At 43.0% G+C, this 23,092-nt stretch overlaps 1 protein-coding gene across 1 annotated transcript in view; it reads left to right on the forward strand.

The window, feature by feature from the left end:
- RNF149 (ring finger protein 149) overlaps positions 1–22,518 on the forward strand; it is a 61,368-nt gene extending 38,850 nt beyond the window's left edge. The window contains exons 3-7 of the mRNA XM_040425024.1: positions 1,909–1,977; positions 5,885–5,967; positions 10,621–10,717; positions 15,685–15,880; positions 21,632–22,518. Of these exons, the coding sequence (XP_040280958.1) occupies positions 1,909–1,977; positions 5,885–5,967; positions 10,621–10,717; positions 15,685–15,880; positions 21,632–21,699 (513 nt within the window). The 3' untranslated portion in view covers positions 21,700–22,518. The remainder of the gene's footprint in view (positions 1–1,908; positions 1,978–5,884; positions 5,968–10,620; positions 10,718–15,684; positions 15,881–21,631) is intronic.
- Positions 22,519–23,092: the final 574 nt, after the last annotated feature.

The raw sequence follows: 23,092 nt of genomic DNA on the forward strand, positions 1-23,092 counted from the left end.
CGGCCTGTCAGTGTCCCTTTAAGAAAAAGAAGCAGATAACTAAAACAGAACAAGTCCTTACATATGACAGTTAGGAATAGCTGCTAACCAACAACTAATACAGCTATTTACCAGAGAAGTGGCCTTGATTGGTTGGATCGGAGTCTGAGACATTGTATGCTGAGTTTAGTTTCAACTTACGATTGGTCAGAAAAGACTATTATATGTTGAAAATATTGTATCCTGGGGCCATTGTATCTTGAGGGATTTATATATATTTTTTTGTTCTACACTGATATATTACAGCCCAATGGAGGCCAAAAGGACACTCTTGGTCTTCATCTGACTATAGAAGTCTATGAACACATTTGACGTGCACATCAGCTGCTTTCCCGGTATACAGGCAAAACATATAAGGAAAATCGTGATGTCAACCCAGCCCATCTGTTAAATGTATACTTTTTCCTAGGTTTTTCCTGACTTGTATCTCCTGTTCCTGCACAGTCCCATCCTGTACCCCTCCTTGCCCACTATACTTTGTGAGCATATTTACAGTGAAATAAAGTTTATTAGAAATAAAAATAATCTGCAGTGCCCTCCTGAAGTTCACCGTCTGCTGTTCTCCTCCAGTAACATGGATTAGAAGTACTATACAGTCATTGGAGGCGGTGGAATTGCTGCGCATCAATCTCCCCCTCTCCCTCCCTGTGCAGGGCTGTACAGTTCACTGCGGGACATGGCAGACTGTTACCTGACATGGCTCATACACTTAGGCCTTATTCACACGTCCGTTGTTTCTTTCCTGATCTGTTCCGTTTTTTGCGTAACAGATCTGGACCCATTCATTTTCAATGGTTCCTGAAAAAAAACGGACAGCTCAATGTCTGATTTTTTTTTTTTCAGGACCCATTGAAAATGAATGGGTCCAGATCTGTTCCGCAAAAAACGGAACAGATCAGGAAAGAAACAACAGACGTGTGAATAAGGCCTTAAGGTGCTGGAGTCTTCCAAGAAGACTGTTCTACCTAGGACTTCTTGTAGCTGCCCCTGAAAGACAGGTTGCTAGACAAGAAGGAACTTCTACCAGGCAACATAGACAAGGTAACAAGCCTTTAGGGTTCTTATCCCTGCTGCCTCCTCTGCACAGCCCGACACAGAGAATGCAGTCTGATACTGAGGAAGCAGGTGTTGCAAGAGGAGCCAATGGACCGTCCCTCAAATACAGCCAAGGAGATCTGCTGATGATTTCCTGTAGCTGTAGACTTTATACTCCTGTTTGAGTCCTGATGCTCTGTCCATGGACCTCTCCCCAGGAAGCTCCATACAATGGCCATCTACATTATTGGAGCTTCTCCAGGCGGCATAAAAACCAACTGATGTCCCCAGACTGTTTTGAAGGTCTTGCTTTGAGACACCATTGACTGTGTCAGGCCCCATTGAGGACTGCAGGAAGAGACTCTGGCGATATTAGCAATATGAGCTAACGGTCTGTGTGGGTCATGGCTCCGAACTTTAGACTGAACAATCAAGGAGCCAAGGTATCCCTTCAACCAACAACAATCCCTTCATATAAAGAGAGAGCGAGTCTGGTGAGGTGCTATCCCGGTTTATTTTCTAGGGTCTGCAGTTGGTGGGCACAGATAGAAAAGGTCTTTATAATCGAATTTTATTTTGTTGTTTTGGTAATGTATCCCACTGTTTTCCTATAAAGTTGGATATCTTTTAGCCTTCTATCAGAGGTATATTTTGGAAATCTTTCCTGCATATACCTCCGATGTGGGCTACATAATGTGTTGTGAACAGTGCCTAAACTGGAATTTTCAACTGTTCTTATTCCTATATCGGCAACCATGTGCAGGTATATTTAGTTATATTAAGATATTTATAATGTGATTTACTGACACACATTTTGTGTGCTTTGTTTCAAAGGGAAATCGGAAAGAAACTAAAAAAGCCATCAGCCAACTTCAGCTGCACAGAGTAAAGAGAGGAGAGAAGGTAAAAAGATATATAATTCAAATGGCGTGATATGGGAAGGGCCATTTCTTTCCAATGTTTACATTATATTCGCCAGTTAAAACCAGATAGCAACATACGTTTTTGTTTTTTTTTTAAATCTGTTTTCAATATCGGATTGCAGATTTATTTATATTTTTCTGAACATGATTATGGGGGCGGCCATCTTGTCTGACCTGTTAAAGGGGTTATCCAAGACTTTATAAAGACCTCAGTGTCCAACCTGCAGTGGGGTTCCCGCTGCTGGGTTCCGGCTCCATTGTATTGTTCCCTGGCTGTCTCTGTAGCTCAACATCCTGTTGACGGGGGCTACGTGACTACTGCAGGCAGTCACTGGGCACAGCAGTGACCTGTCACCCGTGCGGCACCTGACCCAGTGGCATATATGAAATTCTGCTGCGTTGATGTCTTATTCTTATTTTAAGCCAAGCTGTTATGGGGTATTATCTTACTGTCTTTTCAGAAAGTTCCTCTACAGTGGAATGTCATCAAATCTGATGACAAATGAGTGGGACATACTCATACTCCATCCACCCGCAGCAGAAAAATCTGCACAGGATAATAACTGCCGCATATTTTAAAAGCTGCACTATACTTGTTATTTATGCAGATTCCACATGGAAAAATCTTGACTTTGCCCCATTGTAATGAGAATAGGGGTAATCCTTCTGTGGATCCGCTTGCACATAGGTCTAGACTAAGCCTGAACATCAACCTATACAAAAACTGTTTAATAGGGAAAAAGTAAGCAGGACTCAAAACCTTGCCTAAAAAAAGTAAATAAAAATATTATATATTATTTATTGCAACATATATAAATATGTAGACATAAATCATGTAAAATGGGGCCAAATGTCTAGATATGGCACAATGTCCACAAATGCCGTACTGAGTATGGATCCCAAAGCACCAACATAACTCCCACAAAAGATGGAAATACATGTACATAACACAAAGGTAGATAAGCCTGTACCAATCCAACCAATATCGGGAAATAATATCAGATCTACATGGCAAACCTAATGCTACAGAGGGAATGATGGAACATACCCACTCAAAGGGTTAACCACCCCTAAGTCGCTGTAGGACCAGGAGAAACATAAAGGGGGAAAAAAATAATAATAAATATAACAAAAACCGAGTTCAGAACAATAACCAAACCGTGGACATGTTTGAGGAAGCATGGTGCAAGGGGTCCATGAACACACCTCGACGCGCATTTTGCCTTGACTTCGTCTTCCTCCTGCTTCAGTTATCATAACTTGAGTGAGAGTCGTCAAATTCCTTTTTTTTGGGCTAAATTTCATTCACAAAAGAGATTCAGATGGGAACTTTTCAACTAAAATACAGCAGAGAAAACGAAGCATAAAACAATTCAGGGGCATAGCTATAGAGGAAGCAGCTGCTTTGGGGCCCAAACTCAAAAGGGGCCTACCAAGGAGAAGGACTAAAAGATTTTTTTCAGGGCCCCCTCAACATTATCATACAGTGACATCAGGGCCGTTCTGTTAATATTGATTGGACCCTTAGCAAGAGGGAGAACAAAAGTGCCGCTGCCGCATTCATGGGTCCATACTTTATTAACCAAGTAGCAGGACATGTAGGGCATACATGGGGGATGTCCCTGCATTTACTATTCTTTCTGGACGCCGCTCCGTCAGCCCCCGTTACATTCTCCCACTCTGTATGCTAAGTAACAGCAGCACAGAACGTCACAGCCAGGGAGAAGGAGTTTTTTTTTTTTAATCCCTGGCTGTGACGTTCTGAACTGTGTTCTCTAGTGAGAAGGAACGCCCAGGGAGAGAAGCTGATGTCTCCTCCCTAGTGTTCCGATGCTAGTGATTAGCGTACAGCGTGGGACAAGGTAATGGGGGCCAGAGCAGCGCAAAGGAGCGGCACCCAGAAATAATAGTAAGTGCAAGGACATCCCCCATGTATGCCCTAAATGTCCTAAAGTATGGACCCATGAAAGGTCCTCCAGTGGCCAGCGGGGCTCAAGAGGCAGTTTCCTTGGGCCCCCTAGGAGCAAGTGGGCCTGGGGCAGCTGCCCCTTTTGCCTCACGTTAAAGACTGCCCTGAGTCAGCTTGACAAAGGCCTCATTGAGTAGGCCGAAACGTTGCTGGGAATAAAGTTTTTTGGGTCTTCACCCTGCCACCGAAATCTGGAAGTGCTGCCTCATTCTTTGGAAAGAGATAGATAGATATCTCTTTCCAAAGAATGAGGCAGCACTTCCAGATTTCGGTGGCAGGGTGAAGACCCCTAAAACTTTATTCCCAGCAACGTTTCGGCCTACTCAATGAGGCCTTTTTCAAGCTGACTCAGGGTCCCAGTCATTTCTAGTTAGGCCACTGAAACAATTCTTATGAAATCGGGGGACTGTTTATGTAATGCGTGGATGTATTAACTCCGAATTCCATATTGGAGTGAATCATCAGAATTCATTTTTTCAGACCAGTCAACCTGTTTAACAACGATACGAAAACTTATAGAAAATTAGAACTTCTTGTGCAATGTGATTAGTCAGAAGTGTGTTAATGAGGGAGTCTGTAGCTTCTTGTTTTGCCATTGTGATTCATTACAGTGTCATTATTGTTTTGTACAGAATAATTAAATATTGCGTGGAATGCATTATAATAATTATCATTCCTTTGGAATCATTGACGTTGAGGGCTTCTAGGGTGCTGCTTTACAGACACACAGGCAGGACACAGGAATTTTCACTATGCTGGCACCAACAACACTTTCATATTTTAGATTTTTCTTTGCTATGAAGATTTGTCAGGGTGGTGGTGTCCCAAGATGAAAAATGAGGATAAATCCTACAGTTTTCACATTTGAACACTAAACTGAATATGCTGACACGTTCTGTTCTGTAGAGATCACTTCTTGGCAGTCATCTTATTATCATCACAGACAGGATTACAATGAGAACACCTTTGTATAGATAACACAGCATCCACCCTTCACAGTAGGTGATGAACACCACTATCTTATCTAATGCCTCCCTGTACTATGACCTCTGCACAGGCCACAGAGCGAAATAGTACTAGAACTCCCATGGAGATGAATGGAGCATTCACGCACATGCCTGACTGGCCACTGTGTTCATTTGGGGACTTCACAGGGTACGGGCCCTCGTTCTTGTAATCACTAGGGGTCCCAGCGGTAGGACCTCACTGATATCCCCTATTCTGTGGACTAACTTTATATAACCGGAGTACCCCTTTAACTCCCAACCCAGCTCTCCTCCAGGATTCCAGACTGTCAGGCAGTTCTGGTGCTAGGTCTAGTCTAACAAGTATTGGCTTATGCAGATTATATATAGACATACACCACCATAAATTGACAAGTGCACCTTATGATATTCCTATGACGTCATCACCAATCGGTGCCATAATATATTAATTACATATTTTGAGTTCTACCATAAATTGTAGAACTTTTGCATATTTTTCTTTTGTACCGTGCTGATATTCGGTCAAGAAGTTCCACTTATCTACATTGCATCTTGACTCAGGCATTTTTATCACTTATTTGCTTTTTAAATATGATACTGTTAGAATTGGAAACCACAAATCTCATGACCTTTACAGAGTGATTGGGAGGAACTGGACTGAATCATTAGGCAAACTATGGCCGTGCTGCATGTACACGTGTGTTTTTATGGAGTAGCTGTAGAAGAGGAGAATTCGTCTGGACAAGTCAGTATGTAATGTTTTCTGCGCGGCTGCCATCATTCAGGGTAGAAATATTTGCAGTGTAATCTCCGCAGGATGTGACTCACATCTTCTTATTGGCCTCTTGCAATCATTGCTTCATATGTGATTTACGGAATTGCTTTAATTTAAAAAATTAAAATTGTATTTTAATTTTTTTGGGTCAATCCAGGGTATCGACATTGAAGCCGAAAACTGCGCGGTGTGCATAGAGAGCTACAAACCCAAAGATGTTGTTCGCATCCTCCCATGCAAGTACGTTCTATATTTTCCGTTCTGTGTCCTATTATATTGTCCACATTACAGGCAGAGTCATTAAATATTCACAAGGGTTCGTGGGTAGAAAGTGTACCGAGCAATGCCAATAACCGTACAAACACACAGCTGTATCAAGTCTATTAGAAGTTGAAAATGAAAATACTTTTGAAATGAACAATTTTTTTTATTTTTATTTTTTGTGGTGTGGGGGGGGGGGGGGGGGGCTCAGCTAGGTGTGGCAACAGTTTTGTAAAGTGCTCAGAGTGGTTTAAAAATATAAAAGAATTCATACTCGCCCTTATCGATTCCACAATGTTCAGACACTTAACAGGTGGCCACTGCACAGTTTTTTTTCTGGTCTGGTTTCAACATGTAGGAAATGCCTGGAAAGACCAGTAGCCAGGGAATGGCTTATTGAGCGGCCATTTTATGTATGCCAAGCCCGGAACCAGGAAGTGGAGACCAGAGGGGGCATGGTAAGTGTTTGAAATGGTGGCGGGGGGAGTATTCACTTTTTAGACCTCTATGAGCACTTCACTACAAATTGTGCATAGCTGGACAACTCCTTTAAACTGTGTAAAAAAAAAAAAAAAACTAAAAATGTTTTTCATAACATCTCTAAAAGAGCTGAGTTCAATCAGTCAATAAATGGTGAAATGTCCTATAAAGGGGTTAAACCATGATTGATAAAAATAAAAAGAAATATGAAAATCGGACATTATATAGTACATGGCAATGTCTTTCTAACAAAGCTAGAACACGCCCTGTACCTCACATGGATCCAGAGATCTCCACAGTCACTGCTCCAGTTCTTCTGCTAGATCATATTCAGCCTGGCAGCACAGGGGACTCTTTGTAACTGGCCAGCTTCTAACAGAAAATATGGCTGGTGACAGTTAAAGATTTAAACTGAGCATGTTTGACCAGCTCAGTGAGATGGACAAGAAATAAGGAAAAGAACAAACAGCAGGTGGCGCTATAGCTACAGACACACATTTTATTGAATTTGGAAAAAAAAAAACTTTTCTAAATAACCTATATGCACCTAAAAACCTAGTGGGGACTCTGGTACTTTCACACTTGTGTCAAAGTTTTCCGGTTTTGAGTTCCGTCCTAGGGGCTCAATACCGGAAAAAAACTGATCAGTTTTATTCTAATGCATTCTGAATGGAAAGGAATCCGTTCAGTATGCATCAGGATGTCTTCAGTTCAGTCCTTTTACGGTATTTGGACAGAGAAAAAAAAAAACGCAGCATGCTGCATTTTTCTCTACGGCTAAAATTCCTGAACACTTGCCGGAATGCATCCGGCATTTTTTTCCATTGGAATGTATTAGTGCCTGATCCGGCATTAAAATTGCCACATTGACAGATCCGGTCTGCGCATGGGCAGACCTTTTAACCACCTCAGCCCCTATAGCTTAAACACCCTTAATGACCAGACCACTTTTTACACTTCTGCACTACACTACTTTCACCGTTTATTGCTCGGTCATGCAACTTACCACCCAAATGAATTTTACCTCCTTTTCTTCTCACTAATAGAGCTTTCATTTGGTGGTATTTCATTGCTACTGACATTTTTACTTTTTTTTGTTATTAATCGAAATTTAACGATTTTTTTATTTTTTTTGCAAAAAAAGACATTTTTCACTTTCAGGTGTAAAATTTTGCAAAAAAACACGACATCCATATATAAATTTTTCTCTAAATTTATTGTTCTACATGTCTTTGATAAAAAAAAAATGTTTGGGTAAAAAAAAAAAATGGTTTGGGTAAAAGTTATAGCGTTTACAAACTATGGTACAAAAATGTGAATTTCCGCTTTTTGAAGCAGCTCTGACTTTCTGAGCACCTGTCATGTTTCCTGAGGTTCTACAATGGCCAGACAGTACAAACACCCCACAAATGACCCCATTTCGGAAAGTAGACACCCTAAGGTATTCGCTGATGGGCATAGTGAGTTCATAGAACTTTTTATTTTTTGTCACAAGTTAGCGGAAAATGATGATGATTTTATTTATTTTTTCTTACAAAGTCTCATATTCCACTAACTTGTGACAAAAAATAAAAACTTCCATGAACTCACTATGCCCATCACGAAATACCTTGGGGTGTCTTCTTTCCAAAATGGGGTCACTTGTGGGGTAGTTTTACTGCCCTGGCATTCTAGGGGCCCAAATGTGTGGTAAGTAGTTTGAAATCAAAATGTGTAAAAAATGGCCGGTGAAATCCGAAAGGTGCTCTTTGGAATGTGGGCCCCTTTGCCCACCTAGGCTGCAAAAAAGTGTCACACATCTGGTATCTCCGTACTCAGGAGAAGTTGGGCAATGTGTTTTGGGGTGTCATTTTACATATACCCATGCTGGGTGAGATAAATATCTTGGTCAAATGCCAACTTTGTATAAAAAAATGGGAAAAGTTGTCTTTTGCCAAGATATTTCTCTCACCCAGCATGGGTATATGTAAAAAGACACCCCAAAACACATTGCCCAACTTCTCCTGAGTACGGGGATACCAGATGTGTGACACTTTTTTGCAGCCTAGGTGGGCAAAGGGGCCCACATTCCAAAGAGCACCTAAAATGCCGGGGCAGTATAAATACTCCACATGTGACCCCATTTTGGAAAGAAGACACCCCAAGGTATTCAATGAGGGGCATGGCGAGTTCATAGAAAATATATTTTTTTTGGCACAAGTTAGCGGAAATTGATATATTTTTTTTTTTCTCACAAAGTCTCCCTTTCCGCTAACTTGGGACAAAAATTTCAATCTTTCATGGACTCAATATTCCCCTCAGCGAATACCTTGGGGTGTCTTTTTTCCGAAATGGGGTCACATGTGGGGTATTTATACTGCCCTGGCATTCTAGGGGCCCTAAAGCGTGAGAAGAAGTCTGGAATATAAATGTATAAAAAAAATTACGCATTTGGATTCCGTGAGGGGTATGGGGAGTTCATGTGAGATTTTATTTTTTGACACAAGTTAGTGGAATATGAGACTTTGTAAGAAAAAAAAAAAAAAATTTCCGCTAACTTGTGCCAAAAAAAAAATATTTTCAAAAAAATGTCTGAATGGAGCATGACAGGGGGGTGATCAGGGAGTCTATATGGGGTGATCACCTCCCTATAAGGCTCCATTCAGATGTCCGTATGTGTTTTGCGGATCCGATCCATGTATCCGTGGATCCATAAAAAACATACGGACATCTGAATGCAGCCTGATAGGGAGGTGATCAATGACAGGGGGGTGATCAATGACAGGGAGGTGATCAGGGAGTCTATATGGGGTGATCACCCTCTGTCATTGATCACCCCCCTGTAAGACTCCATTCAGACGTCTGTATGTGTTTTGCGGATCCGATCCATGTATCAGTGAATCCGTAAAAATCATACGGACGTCCGAATGGAGCCTTACAGGGGGGTGATCAATGACAGGGGGGTGATCAGGGAGTCTATATGGGGTGATCAGTGGTTCATAAGGGGTTAATATGTGACAGGGGGGGGTGTAGTGTAGTGGTGTTTGGTGCTACTTTACTGAGCTACCTGTGTCCTCTGGTGGTCGATCCAAACAAAAGGGACCACCAGAGGACCAGGTAGCAGGTATATTAGACACTGTTATCAAAACAGCGTCTAATATACCTGTTAGGGGTTAAAAAAAATCGCATCTCCAGCCTGCCAGCGAACGATCGCCGCTGGCAGGCTGGAGATCCACTCTCTTACCTTCCGATCCTGTGAACGTGCGTGCCTTCACAGGAAATCTATTCTCACGCGAGATGACGCGTATATGCGTCGCTGAGCGCAGGGCTGCCGCCTCCGGACCGCAATCCTGCGTTAGGCGGTCCGGAGGCGGTTAAAAATGTAAAAAATAAAATACCGGATCCATTTTTCCAGGAGACACTGGATAGACTGATCCAGTATTGCAATGCATTTGTGAGACTAATCTACAAATGGTATCCGTTTGCATACAGAACTGCCTGCTGGATTCCAGCAACGCAAGTGTGAAAGTACCCTTAAAACAGATAATAATAATGAATAACACATGATATAGAACATGCTGCGTTTTCATGAAAGTAGAGATGATGCGTGAAAATCTACACTCATGTGCACAGACCCATTGAAATGAATGGGTCAGGATTCAGTCTGGATGCGATAGTTTCACTACATGCATCGCCTCCGGACTGAAAATTCGCTGGTGTGAAAAAGCCCTAAGGCCTCGTGCACGTGATCGGATTTTCTATCTGTGTGCCGTCCACATTTTTTTGCGGATTGCACATGGACCCGTTCATTTTCATGTCAACCATGTGCTGTCCGCATCCAAATGTCTATTTTGCAAAATAATAGGACATGTCCCATTGTCAATTTTGGCGATAAGAATAGCAATTTCTGGTGATTGGAGTGAAAAAAAATGTGGGTTGTACACGGAAGTTTCCGTATTTTACAGGTCCGTGGTTTGTGGACCGCAATACAGACGCGATTGTGTGCAAAAGGCCTAAGTTCTGATAAAGTAATGCCAGGAACTAGGATCAGAACACATTTTGTAATTCAAACCTATTTAAGTTTTTATGTTATTTTTCTTGTTGATGTTCTATTTTATTGCTGTTGTTCATTGTGAATCTGGTTTAATACAAGTTTACTGACTTTTTACTTAGACATATCTTCCATCGACTGTGTATAGACCCATGGTTGCTCGAGCACAGGACATGTCCCATGTGTAAGCTGGATGTTATTAAAGCTCTTGGATTCTGGGTAGGTCAATTAGAACTAACAGTGTATGTATGACAGGAGGAAAGCCACGTTTGTAAAAAAAAAAAAAAAAAATCTGTTAATTCCTATATGTGTTATATATGGGGGCCATACAATTTCCACATGCCAAAATGTTCAGTTCCTCATGGTTTCAGTATTTCTTCTTGCTGCTTATTTTCTGTAAATCTGAGGTGCACTTGTGTGAGAGGCAGCACATCTTTTTAGATTACTTTTGCCAACCTGTAAATGGAAATAAGAGCGCATTGTACATGCTTTTCGAATTATTCCTAAAGTACTTGCAGGTGGCACTTAAAGCAATAGTAATAGTCCTCAGCACCACTAAGGCTACTTTCACACCTGCGTTAGGTGCGGATCCGCACCTATAAGTGCAAACGCTGGTATCCGTTCAGTACGGATCCGTCTGCATAACTTAGTTAAAAAAAAAAGTGTAAGTCAAACGGATCCGTCCCCATTGACTTACATTGTAAGTCAGGACACCAAAACGCTGCTTGCAGCGTTTTGGTGTCCGCCTCCAGAGCGGAATAAAGGCGGAATGGAGGCGGAACGGAGCCAAACTGATGCATTCTGAATGGATCCTTATCCATTCAGAAATCATTGGGGCTAAACTCATCCGTTTTGGGCCGCTTGTGAGAGCCCTGAAACGGATCTCCCAGGCGGACCCAGAAACGGCAGTGTGAAAGTAGCCTTACATAGATGGATTCCTTGTTTGCTGAGCAATGAAGAACCAAATGCCAATAAATAAGTCAATGAAACCTTGCATTCATTGACAAAACAAGGTATTCTGTAAAAAGTGACGTTTTTGCTTTTGTATGGCATTTTTTATTTCTATTCAGAATACTTAATGAATAAATAGTGCTCAAACAATACCATGTGCCTGTATAGGGTGAAAACCTCCATAAGCTATGCGGCAAGCACCGTTCTATTGCTAAGGCTTCCTTAACACGTACGTGGAACACGATCCGTGAGATACTGGACTGGCATCCTCCTTAGTGCAAGGGCTCACGGCGTCATTGGTTGCTATGATGCCGTGCGCTTTGTGCCGTCGTGGCAGTACAGTAATACATTTGTATGATCTATACGAGTGTATTACTGTACAGCAGCGGCGGCATGAAGCGCACGGCGTCATAGCAACCAATGATGCCGTGCGCTCCTGCACTAAGGATGCCAGTCCGGTATCCCACTGACATGTGAATGCAGCCTAAAACCGGGCGATGTACATTGTACAAATTATTCCCATAGCTCAGAGCATGATTGCGTTTTCTTGAGAAACGGTCTATGATTTGGAAAAGCCATTTGGGGGAATTTACTAAGAATCCTTTTTTATACACCAATAAATTCCCCCCCCATTTTCTACATACTGTCAATATACATCACATTATCCCAATTTATAAGACCCCACTGCATGCTGATTTACTCAGATATTAATACACATACGGTACCTAGAATTAAAGTGGTTATACGAGATTAGAAAAAGTCTGCTTTTGTTTTGAGAAATACCATCACATTGGAATAAGGCCTCCTGCACACGGCTGTTTTCGCCTGGGCCTGTATTGCGGGCCGCAAACAGCGGGTCCGCAATATGTGGGCAACGGCCATGTGCTCCCCGCATCACGGATGCGTACCCATTTACTTGAATGGGTCCGCAATCCGGAGCTGCAGTGCGGTACGGAGGCACGGAACCCCACAAAAGCACTACAGAGTTGTTCTATATTTTTTTTTTTTACAGTGCGGACGGATCACTGACCCATTCAAGTTGAATGGGTCTGGATCCGTCGTGTCAGCCGCACAGATGGTGCCCATGCATTGGGGACCACAAATTGCGGTTCCCCAATGAATGGAATCGCCGCACAGCGGCCATGTGCAAGAGGCCTTACACTTGAATGAGTTGACATGAAATACCAGATAGAGGAGAAGAGTGTTGGCATATCTGGGAAAACCCTTAAAGGGGTTGTCATCTCATACATAGTGGCATATCGCTATTATTCCAGTAGTCCCGTAGAGGTGAATAGAGAGGTAGCTATGCATGTGCGGCGTGCTCTCCATTCATGTCTATGAGCATTCTGAAAATATGAGTCTGCCCGCTCAGGTATTTTCAGAACTCTCATAGATTCGCATGGAGTGTGCACTCATTCACTTTGGAGGGCCTGTTAGGTAGATAGGAGCAGGTCCCAGAGGTGGGACCTGCATCGGACATTGGTGGCATTTCCTAGCGAGTTGCCACCAATGTATGAAATGACACAAGCCCTTTAATACGGCGTTCTTTTTGTACAGACATTGCCCAAAGGGGGCAGAGTAGCTGCCAGAAATGGGTGAGAAGTTGTCCAGTGCATATAATAATCTTGATTAGTGCGGTTACATAAAGGGCACGAAGCATCCTAGATGAGGGTCAGGATGTGGTGTTTCATGGCTTCGGTTATTTATTATGCAGCTGTAGCGCTTTTTCGATCCTGGTTGTACTTTGCACTAGGGTCTATTTTTGTCTCTAACATAATGTCTGAATATTTTTAGATGTCTGTAACTTACTGTTCTGTACAAGTCCACGGAGAAAGTGGTTACACAGAGCTTTTGTTCATCTGTATACATTGGCACTTGTAGTTCTCGTTCTGGGTGCATTATTGAGGTGGTTGCAAATAGAAAGCCCTTGTGTTCTGGTGCTTGGAACAAATAGAGCATGTGAGAGGATAAACAACCTGTCTTAGAAACTTGCCTCCGGGTGCAACTTGCTGCCGTCTGCCCTGCTGAGTACAATTAATGGCTACGGATCAAGAATTGGAAGTACAATTTATTGAAGAGATTAAATAAGACAATCATTCCCTTTCCCAAAATCTGAACAGCATCTGTTCAATGTTCATCAGAACCTCCCACATAGCTTTTCCTAGAGCAAAACAAGAGTCATTTCTTATGTTCTCTGTCTTCTACTACACCATGATCTCAAGAATCCAGTGCTGCATGAATGAATGTGGTATCCTGCTGGCTATAGGTGGTACGCCCATGCAGACAGCCATAAGAAGAATAGGTGGCACAATCTGCACAACTAAGGTTCCATGTGATACGGTACCAATGCTGTGGTATTTGTCCTGGACATGTACCATATGAAAACAGGAATGTGTCCCATATGATGCCCTTGTAGTTAAGTGTCAGTGGGACACACCTCTTAATAATTGGGGTGCATCTTGGCCGAGCTGAAATCTACACCAGTTTCAGGTGTAACTCGCACCAGAACACTGCCATAAATTACCTTATATGTGTCAGGCCCTGTAGGCCCCTGCCCCTCCGACCCACTTTTTACAAAAGCAGCAGGCTTGGTATAAAAAGGCAGTTTTCCAGCAAAATGAGGCTTAATAAATCTCCACTATGAGGGGAAATTGGCTTCTATACTACATCCAGTTGAGTATACAGTGTTGTTTTTTCATGTGCAAGCTCATGGACTGCAGGTATAGAAACCTCCATAGTAAAACATAATTGCTGTATTGTTAATCTGTTCGACATGGAACTTGAACGCAACTGTAAAACGGTGTTCATGAAGCCTAAAGGTTATCAGTCATAAAAGCAAATATGAAGGAATGCTTGTTGAATCAAAGAAAAATCTTATGTCTTCTAGATCAGTGGTGGCGAACCTATGGCATGGGTGGCAGAGGCGGCACTTGGCGCTCTCTCTGTGGGCACCCGCGCCCTGGAAAAAGTCTATGGTGTACCAATATGCCTTAGACTTTTCCTGCCATTCATCAGCGCAGGGCGCATTATGAACGGCACAGGCAGCGGACTAAATGTAGGCAGGATATTATAACTAAATGATAAAGTACATGGAAGATATACTATATTGGACTGTAGTGTTCAGGTTACATTGCCGTGTTGGCACTTTGTGATAAATGGCTTTTGGGTTGCAGTTTAGGCACTCTGTCTCCAAACGGTTTGCCATCGCTGGTGTAGGGGTAAGTGTAGGTAACATGCAGGTGTTATGTGATTCTATTTACTTGGCAGTAAGATGGATTTGACCAGCAAGTCACCCTCTCAAGTTAGTATGCCACCGGCTGCCCTTTTACAGCATCCTAACAATCACTCCAGCATGGTGTGTGCCAAAAACAAGCTGCTGTAGTTGTACAGTTAGGACAGGGACTTCATGTAACTAGCTTGAGATCTTCGACTTCAGTAAGTGGCTGTACAGATGTAGCAAGCGTTAACACTTAAAGGGGGTTTTCTGGAAGTGACAACCTATCCTCTGGATAGGTCTTCAGTATCTGATCGATGGGGGTCTGACACCCAGGACCCCCCGCCTATCAGCTGTTTGAGAAGGCACCAGCGCTCACAGTAGCTCCACGGCCTTCTCTCAATAAACCAAGTAAAAAGCCGTTCAGTGGCTGTGCTTGGTATCACAGCACAGCCCCATTCACTCCTATGGGGCTTAGTTGTGCCTAGACCATGTGACCGATAAACGTGATGTCACATGGCCTAGGCAAAATTGCAAGATGGCCGCAGCGCTACTGCGTGTGCTGCTGGTTTCTCAAACAGCTGATCAGTGGAGGGTTCTGGGTGTCGGACACCCACTGATCAGATACTGATGACCTATCCAGTGTAAAACTCCCAGAAAACCCCATTAATGAATAAAATACATTAACTTGATTTTTTTTATTTTTTTATTGGCTTTTGTGTTAAAGGGGTTGTCCTATCTGGACATTTATTGATAGGACAGAGCCCAGCCATCACATAGCAGTGAGTGGGGAAAGCAGCACGTGGACAACCTCTTCTCCAACCCTTTAAGTGTCAATTTAAGTTCAACTGGTGGTCCAGTTTAGGAACCAACGACTCAAATAGTCGTAACCTGGGGCCAATAAAAAATAAAATAAAATGAAGAAAAAAAAAAAACACAACTAAACAACAACTTTAGCTGTCAAGGTGACATTTGCTACATATTTAGAGCAAGGATTATCTGTGTCATCAATATCTTGCAGGTGGAGCCTGAAGAGACGCTTGAAATCCCTGTGCCTGAGTCCATCGCTGGCAGCAGCCTTTCTGTTGGGACCTTAAGTTTTGCCCAAGAGGAGAACAGAAGTGAAATAAACTACCTGCCTACATCTTCAACAGGAGACACTTTACAGCAGTGTAACAGTGCCAAGGAAGACGCAGGGGAGACCACTGCACTGCTAGGTGAGTGTATTGCTGGCACGGCGCCGTTCTCCTGATAATTGGGCTCCTTAGCTTCTGCACACATGGTTACCGAAGGTGTTTTTCTCTCTCTCTCCGTCCTGTAATGCTGAGCTCTGCTTACCTTACCTCCAGGCAGCATAGAACTGGTGGAATGGTGAGGCCTTACTTGTACAGCTATATGCCTGCTGGTGACAGGGCCGCTTCGGTGCATGCTACTGCATCTCAGCACCATTCACTTTATAAACCACAGAGGGGCTGTGATGCTGGTTTAAAGGTCATGGCCCCCTTTGTCCTATTGACCCCCCTCCTCACATTACATGTAGATGCACTATCCTAATAATGGGGCATCCATGTTTTGCCTCAGAATATTCCTTCAGTGTATGGCCACATATAGTGTGTGTGTGTGTGTATGTGTATTTATATTATATCACACTTTGCTGGTATTGTAAAATGTTGCTGCACACAATCCATTGTGTATCTGCTTGGACATACCCTCAAGGTGACCATAAGAAAGACAACTGCCTGTTAGGCCTCATGCACACGACCGTTGTTGTGTTCCGTTCCGCAAAATGGGGTTTCGTTGTTCCGTGATCCGTTTCCGTGTGTCTTCCTTTATTTTTGGAGGACCACCAGACATAAAGGAAGGTAAAAAAAAGTCTAAGACAGGTTTGCCATGCAAATGATAGGAAAAAAGCGGACGCGGATGACAATCTTGTGTGCCTCTGTTTTTTAGCGGCCCCATTGACTTGAATGGGTCTGTGAACCGTTTTCCGCGGACAAGAATAGGACAGGTTATATTTTTTGGACAGAATGGAACCACGGACGCCGATGGTAAACGGTGCACTATCCGCATTTTCAACGGCTCCATAGAAATGAATGGGTCCGCATCTGAAACTTTAAAATTGGCGGAACGGACGCGGAGACAAACAACGGTCGTGTGCATGAGGCCTTAGTCTGAGTTATGGCAATATCTCTACACAATGTAGTAGGAGTTTGTCCTTCAGAGTGAATGGGTATTCCAGCAGCATTATTTTAATTTAAGATAAACAATCAGTACTCGCCGTACCAATCCCCCCCACTGCTGCTGTGCAGCCGCTGCCCCTCTCCACTTCCTGTGATATGGCCGAGCTCAGGTGAAACCAGTTTTAATTTGAAAATGAAAATTAGACAAAATCAAGTAAAATGAGAGTAGGGGAGATCAAGGGCGTAAGAGCTGGAAAACTGTCTTCTTTTATGTGGGTACATGACCTCCAGCAACCCCTATCAGCAGGAGTATGTGGCTATAAAACAAGGTAATGGCTTTGATATTAATGGTCAAAGTGGCTGTTGATAGTTCATGCTCCTGCTCAACCTGGCAATGTGTGGCTACCGTTAAAGGGTTGTGCGTTTTCTATTGAACACCTTTTTAATACGAATGTCCATTGTGTTCTCTGGGAAGTAGTCTCAGGCCCTCACCTTTTAACCCCTTAGTGACCGGCCTGTTTTGGGCTTTACAGACCAAGCAATTGTTTTCATTTTTTTCTTTGTCGCATTCCAGGAGCTATAACTTTATTTACATTTTTCTATCAATGTAGCCATATGAGAGCTTGTTTTTTGCGGGACAAGTTGTAGTTTTTAGTGGCAAAATTTTGGGGAACACACAACTTAACAACTTTTTTATGAACTCCTTTCTAGGTCCATTGATTTCTATTTTTTATGTTGGAGATTTTACGATGTTCAGTTTGCATCATACTTAGGCCTCTTGCACACGACCGTATGGCTTTTTCCTGTTTTGCGGTCCGTTTTTTTGTTTTAGTAGTGTCTCTGTTCCACTTGCTTCTGTTGATCTGGGCTATTAGAGCAGAAGTCCAGCTTCTGCTCTCTGCTACACGGTAGACCTGTGCAGCACTTAGACTAGACTGCCAGAAAAAGGCAGTAGTCTAGCCTTAAGGGCCATAGTGACCGCCGGAATAAAATATTGGTGGTCAATAAGAGGTTAAAGAGAGCAGAGAGCCCCTGCAAACAGCTGGTGAATAGCGATTCAGTTCTTTGCTCTGTGCCCTTGGGCTATCGTTAAATATACCCCCTACCTGTGAAAGAAATACTTGAAAGCTGCTAGCAAAATGTATAGGCCTTACTAGTAAATACTAACTCAAGCCAAATGACTCCATTAGGGTGTGAGTTTACTGGAGGTTTAATGTTCCAATTAACTGTGAAGCTCCAAATAATTGGGTCTTGTGTCCTGTAATATGGAAATATTAATGAGGCTTTGCTGCTGCTATTTGGTACTATATGCAATTACAAAGGTCACATCACATGCATGTAGATCTACCATAATAAAAAACTTTAAAAGGGTTGTGCCATTAAATGTTTTAATATAATCCAGCATGAAAAACTAGTTAATTTTGTAATTTACTTTGTTACAAAATGCTTCGGTTGTAAAATATTCTCTTTATTATGGTGCCTTCTGGTGTTTAATCTGTGTAGTAATGCGCACGTCCACCTACTAGGTGGTTGCACATGCTCAGTTCCATCCTTCAAATGTCACCAGCCATATTTCCTGTTAGAAGTTGTGACAAGTACAAGGAGGGTTCTGCAGCAGAAAGGACACGCCACCTGAACTGCCTGCTTCATACTAGAAGAGCAATGAATGGGGGGAGACCTTTGATTCCATATGAGGGCTGTTCAAGCTTTGTTAGAATCAGATAATTTTTTATATTTTTTTTTACATCTGTCATGGCATAAGGATTTGCATAATAAAACTAAATTATATTAACATACATCCTTAGGGCTCATTCAGACGGCCGTATGCTGTCCACAAAAATGCGGATCAGTTTTTTTGCGTATTAGATACTGACCCATTCACTTCTATGGGGCCCTTTTCTGTTCCATGGCTCCGCAAAACAAATGAAACCTTTTCTATACTTTTCGGTGAAAATCAGGACATGGGCCCCATTGAAGTCTATGGGTCTGCAAAAATACTGAATGCTATCCGTTTTTTTTTTTGCGGACAGAATACGGCCGTCTGAATGTGCCCTTATTTTGAGAGCACATAGTTGTAGAAAGCATGTGTAACCTACAATTATGGAGTCTAATTGTGCGCTGATAATTTTAGAGGTAATGTGATGATCATAGGGACTTTCCCTACCTCTACCCTAGCAGGAAGTGTTAGCAAAGCCTGAAGCTCCAATGAACCTCTGAGTAACAGTCAGCTGCCTGCACACACATTCTTGTCATGTGTGAGGCTAGGGTAACTTCCTAAAGGTCCCTTTACAAGGGCTAGTGATTGGGGCAATAATCAGGAATGAGCATTTCTAGGCATGTTCCTTCTCAGTAATTGCTCTTTGTGGTCACCAAAAGCATCAGTGGTGCAGTCACCTAAGGCCTCTTTCACACGCGCTTGACTGATTAGGTCTGGATACGTTCAGGGAAACTCGCACTATTTTGCAAGCAAGTTCAGTCAGTTTTGTCTGCAATTGCTTTCATTTTTTTTCCGCGCGAGTGCAATGCGTTTTGATGTGTTTTTCACGCGCGTGATAAAAAACGGAAGGTTTGCAAACAACATCTCCTAACAATCATCAGTGAAAAACTCATTACATCCGCACTTCCGGATGCAATGCGTTTTTCACTGAAGCTCTGGGGTCAGGGCTGCGTGAAAAATGCAGAATATACAACATGCTGTGTTTTTCACGCAATGCAGAACTGATGTGCAAAAAAAATAAATAAAAAAACGCTCATGTACACAGGCCCATTGAAATGAATGGGTCAGGATTCACGTTCACGTCACGCATTGCACCCGTGCTGAAAACTCGCTCGTGTGAAAGGGGCCTGAATCATTGTTTCTGGGCAGCAGATTGTTTTGTGTAAACTGCGATCTACTGCCCAGAAACAATGAATCTGTATGGGTATGCATGAGTGAGCACTGGTCCCCATACAGCAGAGAATGCAGCTTTTGCTTTGCCTTTGTCCTCACCTCCAGTGGCAACAAGTATTTTACAGCCCATTTCACATCAGTTAGGCTACTTTCACACTTGAGCTTTTGCATAGGATCTCAATAGTGGAGGGAAAACGCTTCTGTTTTGTCCCCAATTATTGTCAATTGGGACCAAACTGAACTGAAAAACTGAGTGCACCTGAATGCGTTCCGTTTGGTTGCGTCCCCATCGCAGACAGAAGAACACTGCAAGCAGTGTTTTTCTGTCCGATGTGGTGCGGAGTAGGGGTGGGCGATATGGCCTAAAATCTATATTGCGATATAATTTTAAGCATGTGCGATATATATCGCAATATATTGTTTTCTATATTTGGGGGGCGTGTTTAAACTTTTTTTTACTTTTTATTTAATAACTATTAGTCTCCTTAAGGGCTAGAACGTAGAACCCTTGTGCTATTCACCCTGATAGAGCTCTATTAGGGTGAATAGGACTTTACACTCTCCCTGCTGCCCTGTGCTTTGTGCACACAGCAGCAGGGAGCTGATCCCCCTCCCCTAAATGGTGCCATCCACAGATCCCCCTCCCCTAAACGGTGCCATCCACAGATCCCCCCCCTCCCCTAAACGGTGCCATCCAGACACCCCCCCTCCCCTAAACGGTGCCATCCACAGATTCCCCCCCCCCTCCCCTAAACGGTGCCATCCACAGATTCCCCCCCCCCCTCCCCTAAACGGTGCCATCCACAGATCCCCCCCCCCCTCCCCTAAACTGTGCCATCCACAGATCCCCCCCCACCCCCCGACGCTCACAGGAATACATTTAAAAACTAATCAGTAACTTTAACTTTATTAATTGCTGATCTCTTTACTGTATACCTTACTAGGTCTTAGCTCCGATAACAGCAGGCAGTGCGGGGGGCGGCGCTCACTCACTGACGTCACGCGCCTGCGCCGCCTAGTGGGAGGAGCAGGCGCGTGACGTCAGTGAGTGAGCGCCGCCCCCCGCACTGCCTGCTGTTACCGGAGCTAAGACCTAGTAAGGTATACAGTAAAGAGATCAGCAATTGTTAAAGTTACTGATTAGTTTTTAAATGTTCTACTGCCAGCGGCGTGGCCCTGTATAGTCTAACCCCCAGGCAAGCGTCCCTGTCACCATGGGAACGCCTGGGGGTTAGAATATACCATCGGATTTGAGTTTTCACGCGCTCACTGAGATCGTGAAAACTCAATGATTTACTGTCAGTCCCTCCCCTCCTCCTCTTTTGTCATTGGTGGTCAGCGGCAGCCGCGCACAGTGGGGAGGGAGGGACTCTCTCCTTCTCCACTGTGCCGGCCGGCGGGCTCAGGAGAAGATGGTGCACGCAGAGAGCGCGATCATATCGCGGTCCGGCGATATGCTCAAAATCCATATCGTGGCACAAATTTATATCGCATATCGTCCACCCCTAGTGCGGAGCAAGACGGATACGTCCTGACACAATGTAAGTCCATGGGGACGGATCAGTTTTCTCTGACACAATAGAAAACTGATCTGTCCCCCTATTGACTTTCAATGGAGTTCATGACTGATCCGTCTTGGCTATTTTAAAGATAATACAACTGGATCCGTTCATAGCTGATGCAGACGGCCATATTATCAGAACGGAAGCGTTTTTTCTGATCCATGACGCATCCAGCAAAAAGGCTGGTGTGAAAGTAGCCTTATTTGTAATTTTTGTCCTGTCTCAACGAGAAAAAAAAATCTGATCTTCTATACTGTACACATCCTTAAATTCTGAATGTGGTCGCTGTGATGTATGTGAATATACAGTTCACTTTGAATATCTTTTCCTTTACAGATGATCCTGGCAGTGAGGATGTATCCGGGGAACAAGCACAGAATTCTGGAATTCCTACTGCCCTCTAACCTTCCTGATTAAGGCCCTTCAGACTGTGCTAGACATTTTACGGGTTTTATAAGCCATGAAGTGACATTTGGTTTAATGAGAAGAATCTGAGGCTTGTAACAGCCGGATACTTATATTATTATTCTATTTAATTTAACACACAAGCCCTTTCTTCAAGCACATACACTTGGTATGTGTTACATGTTTGTCTATGATCTGCATAAGAGAGCAGAAGCAAAGACCGGTGACACTTTCACCCTTCATGTCCAGCTACGGATTATGTGCATTCCTTGAGGCGAAAGAATGCCTAAACTTTGTGGACTAGATTGTACCTGTGATGTGCTAGTCCGCCCCCCCCCCCTTCCTGTATACCTGGACTCCATGAAAACAAAGCACTTATTAAAGGAGGCTGCCTGGTACTAAACCCGTTGTCTTGATACCCGTGTAAGTGATGTCTGATTCTGGAAATCCGGCTCAGGAATTCTGTATACACAGCAGTCATGAACAAATCCTGTTGTACTTGGTCCACCTCAGGAATCAGGACACCTTCAGTGATCATCAAGTTCAGTTCTGTTGAATCCGGCTCATGGATCCAGGCACCTGCAATGTTGAATACGTTCCGTTTTGGATCCAGCTCAGGAATTTGTGTGGTTGTGGTGATGAATAGATTCTATTGTTCTGGATTGAAAATGCAAGAGTTCACAATTTTAGGTGGATACGCTCATCAGACTCTGTTAACGGTTTACTCCCTATTTAGTTTGACCAAAGGCTGCTGAATAATTTCGATTTTCTTTTTGTTTACATTTAGGACTAAAACATAACAATTACTACTTAATGTACTGTGCTGAATTTAAGAAAGGGGAATTAAAGCCTTTTTATTGGTTGTAATAAATGTTACATTGATCTGTGTGTTTATTTTAGAACCTATTCAAGGCAATTAACCCTTTCGCTAGCAGCGCCGCTACCAGCACTCGCGCGTGCAGCGGGCGTCATGGCCGGCAAGTCTCTGCTCTTTCAAACAGCAGAGACCTGCGGCTAATGCCGATCGCGGTAATTAAATGCTTTTAGATGCCGTGATAAAGTGAGATCATGGCACCTGAATGCGCTTCCGGGTTTAGTACTGAAGCCCCATGCGGCCAATCGAGACTTCAGTACATGCGCTGAATGCTCTGAATCTCTACGAAGAGATTCAGAGCATTAATGGTGCAATTCTTATTTTGGCCACCAGATGGCAGGCCAACATAAGAAATGAGCAAAATGCTAAGAAATTGCTAAAGATCAAAATGAAAAATTCAAAAACATAATTTAAAGGATCATTTATGAGCCTTAAAATGATAACATTTTTTTAAAAAAAGTTTAAAAATAAAAAATATTAAGTTTTAAATCACCCCCCTTTCTGTATAATAATAAAAA

The sequence above is a fragment of the Bufo bufo genome, chromosome 3 (assembly GCF_905171765.1).
Source record: "Bufo bufo chromosome 3, aBufBuf1.1, whole genome shotgun sequence".
In the NCBI taxonomy this organism is placed as follows: Eukaryota; Metazoa; Chordata; class Amphibia; order Anura; family Bufonidae; genus Bufo; species Bufo bufo.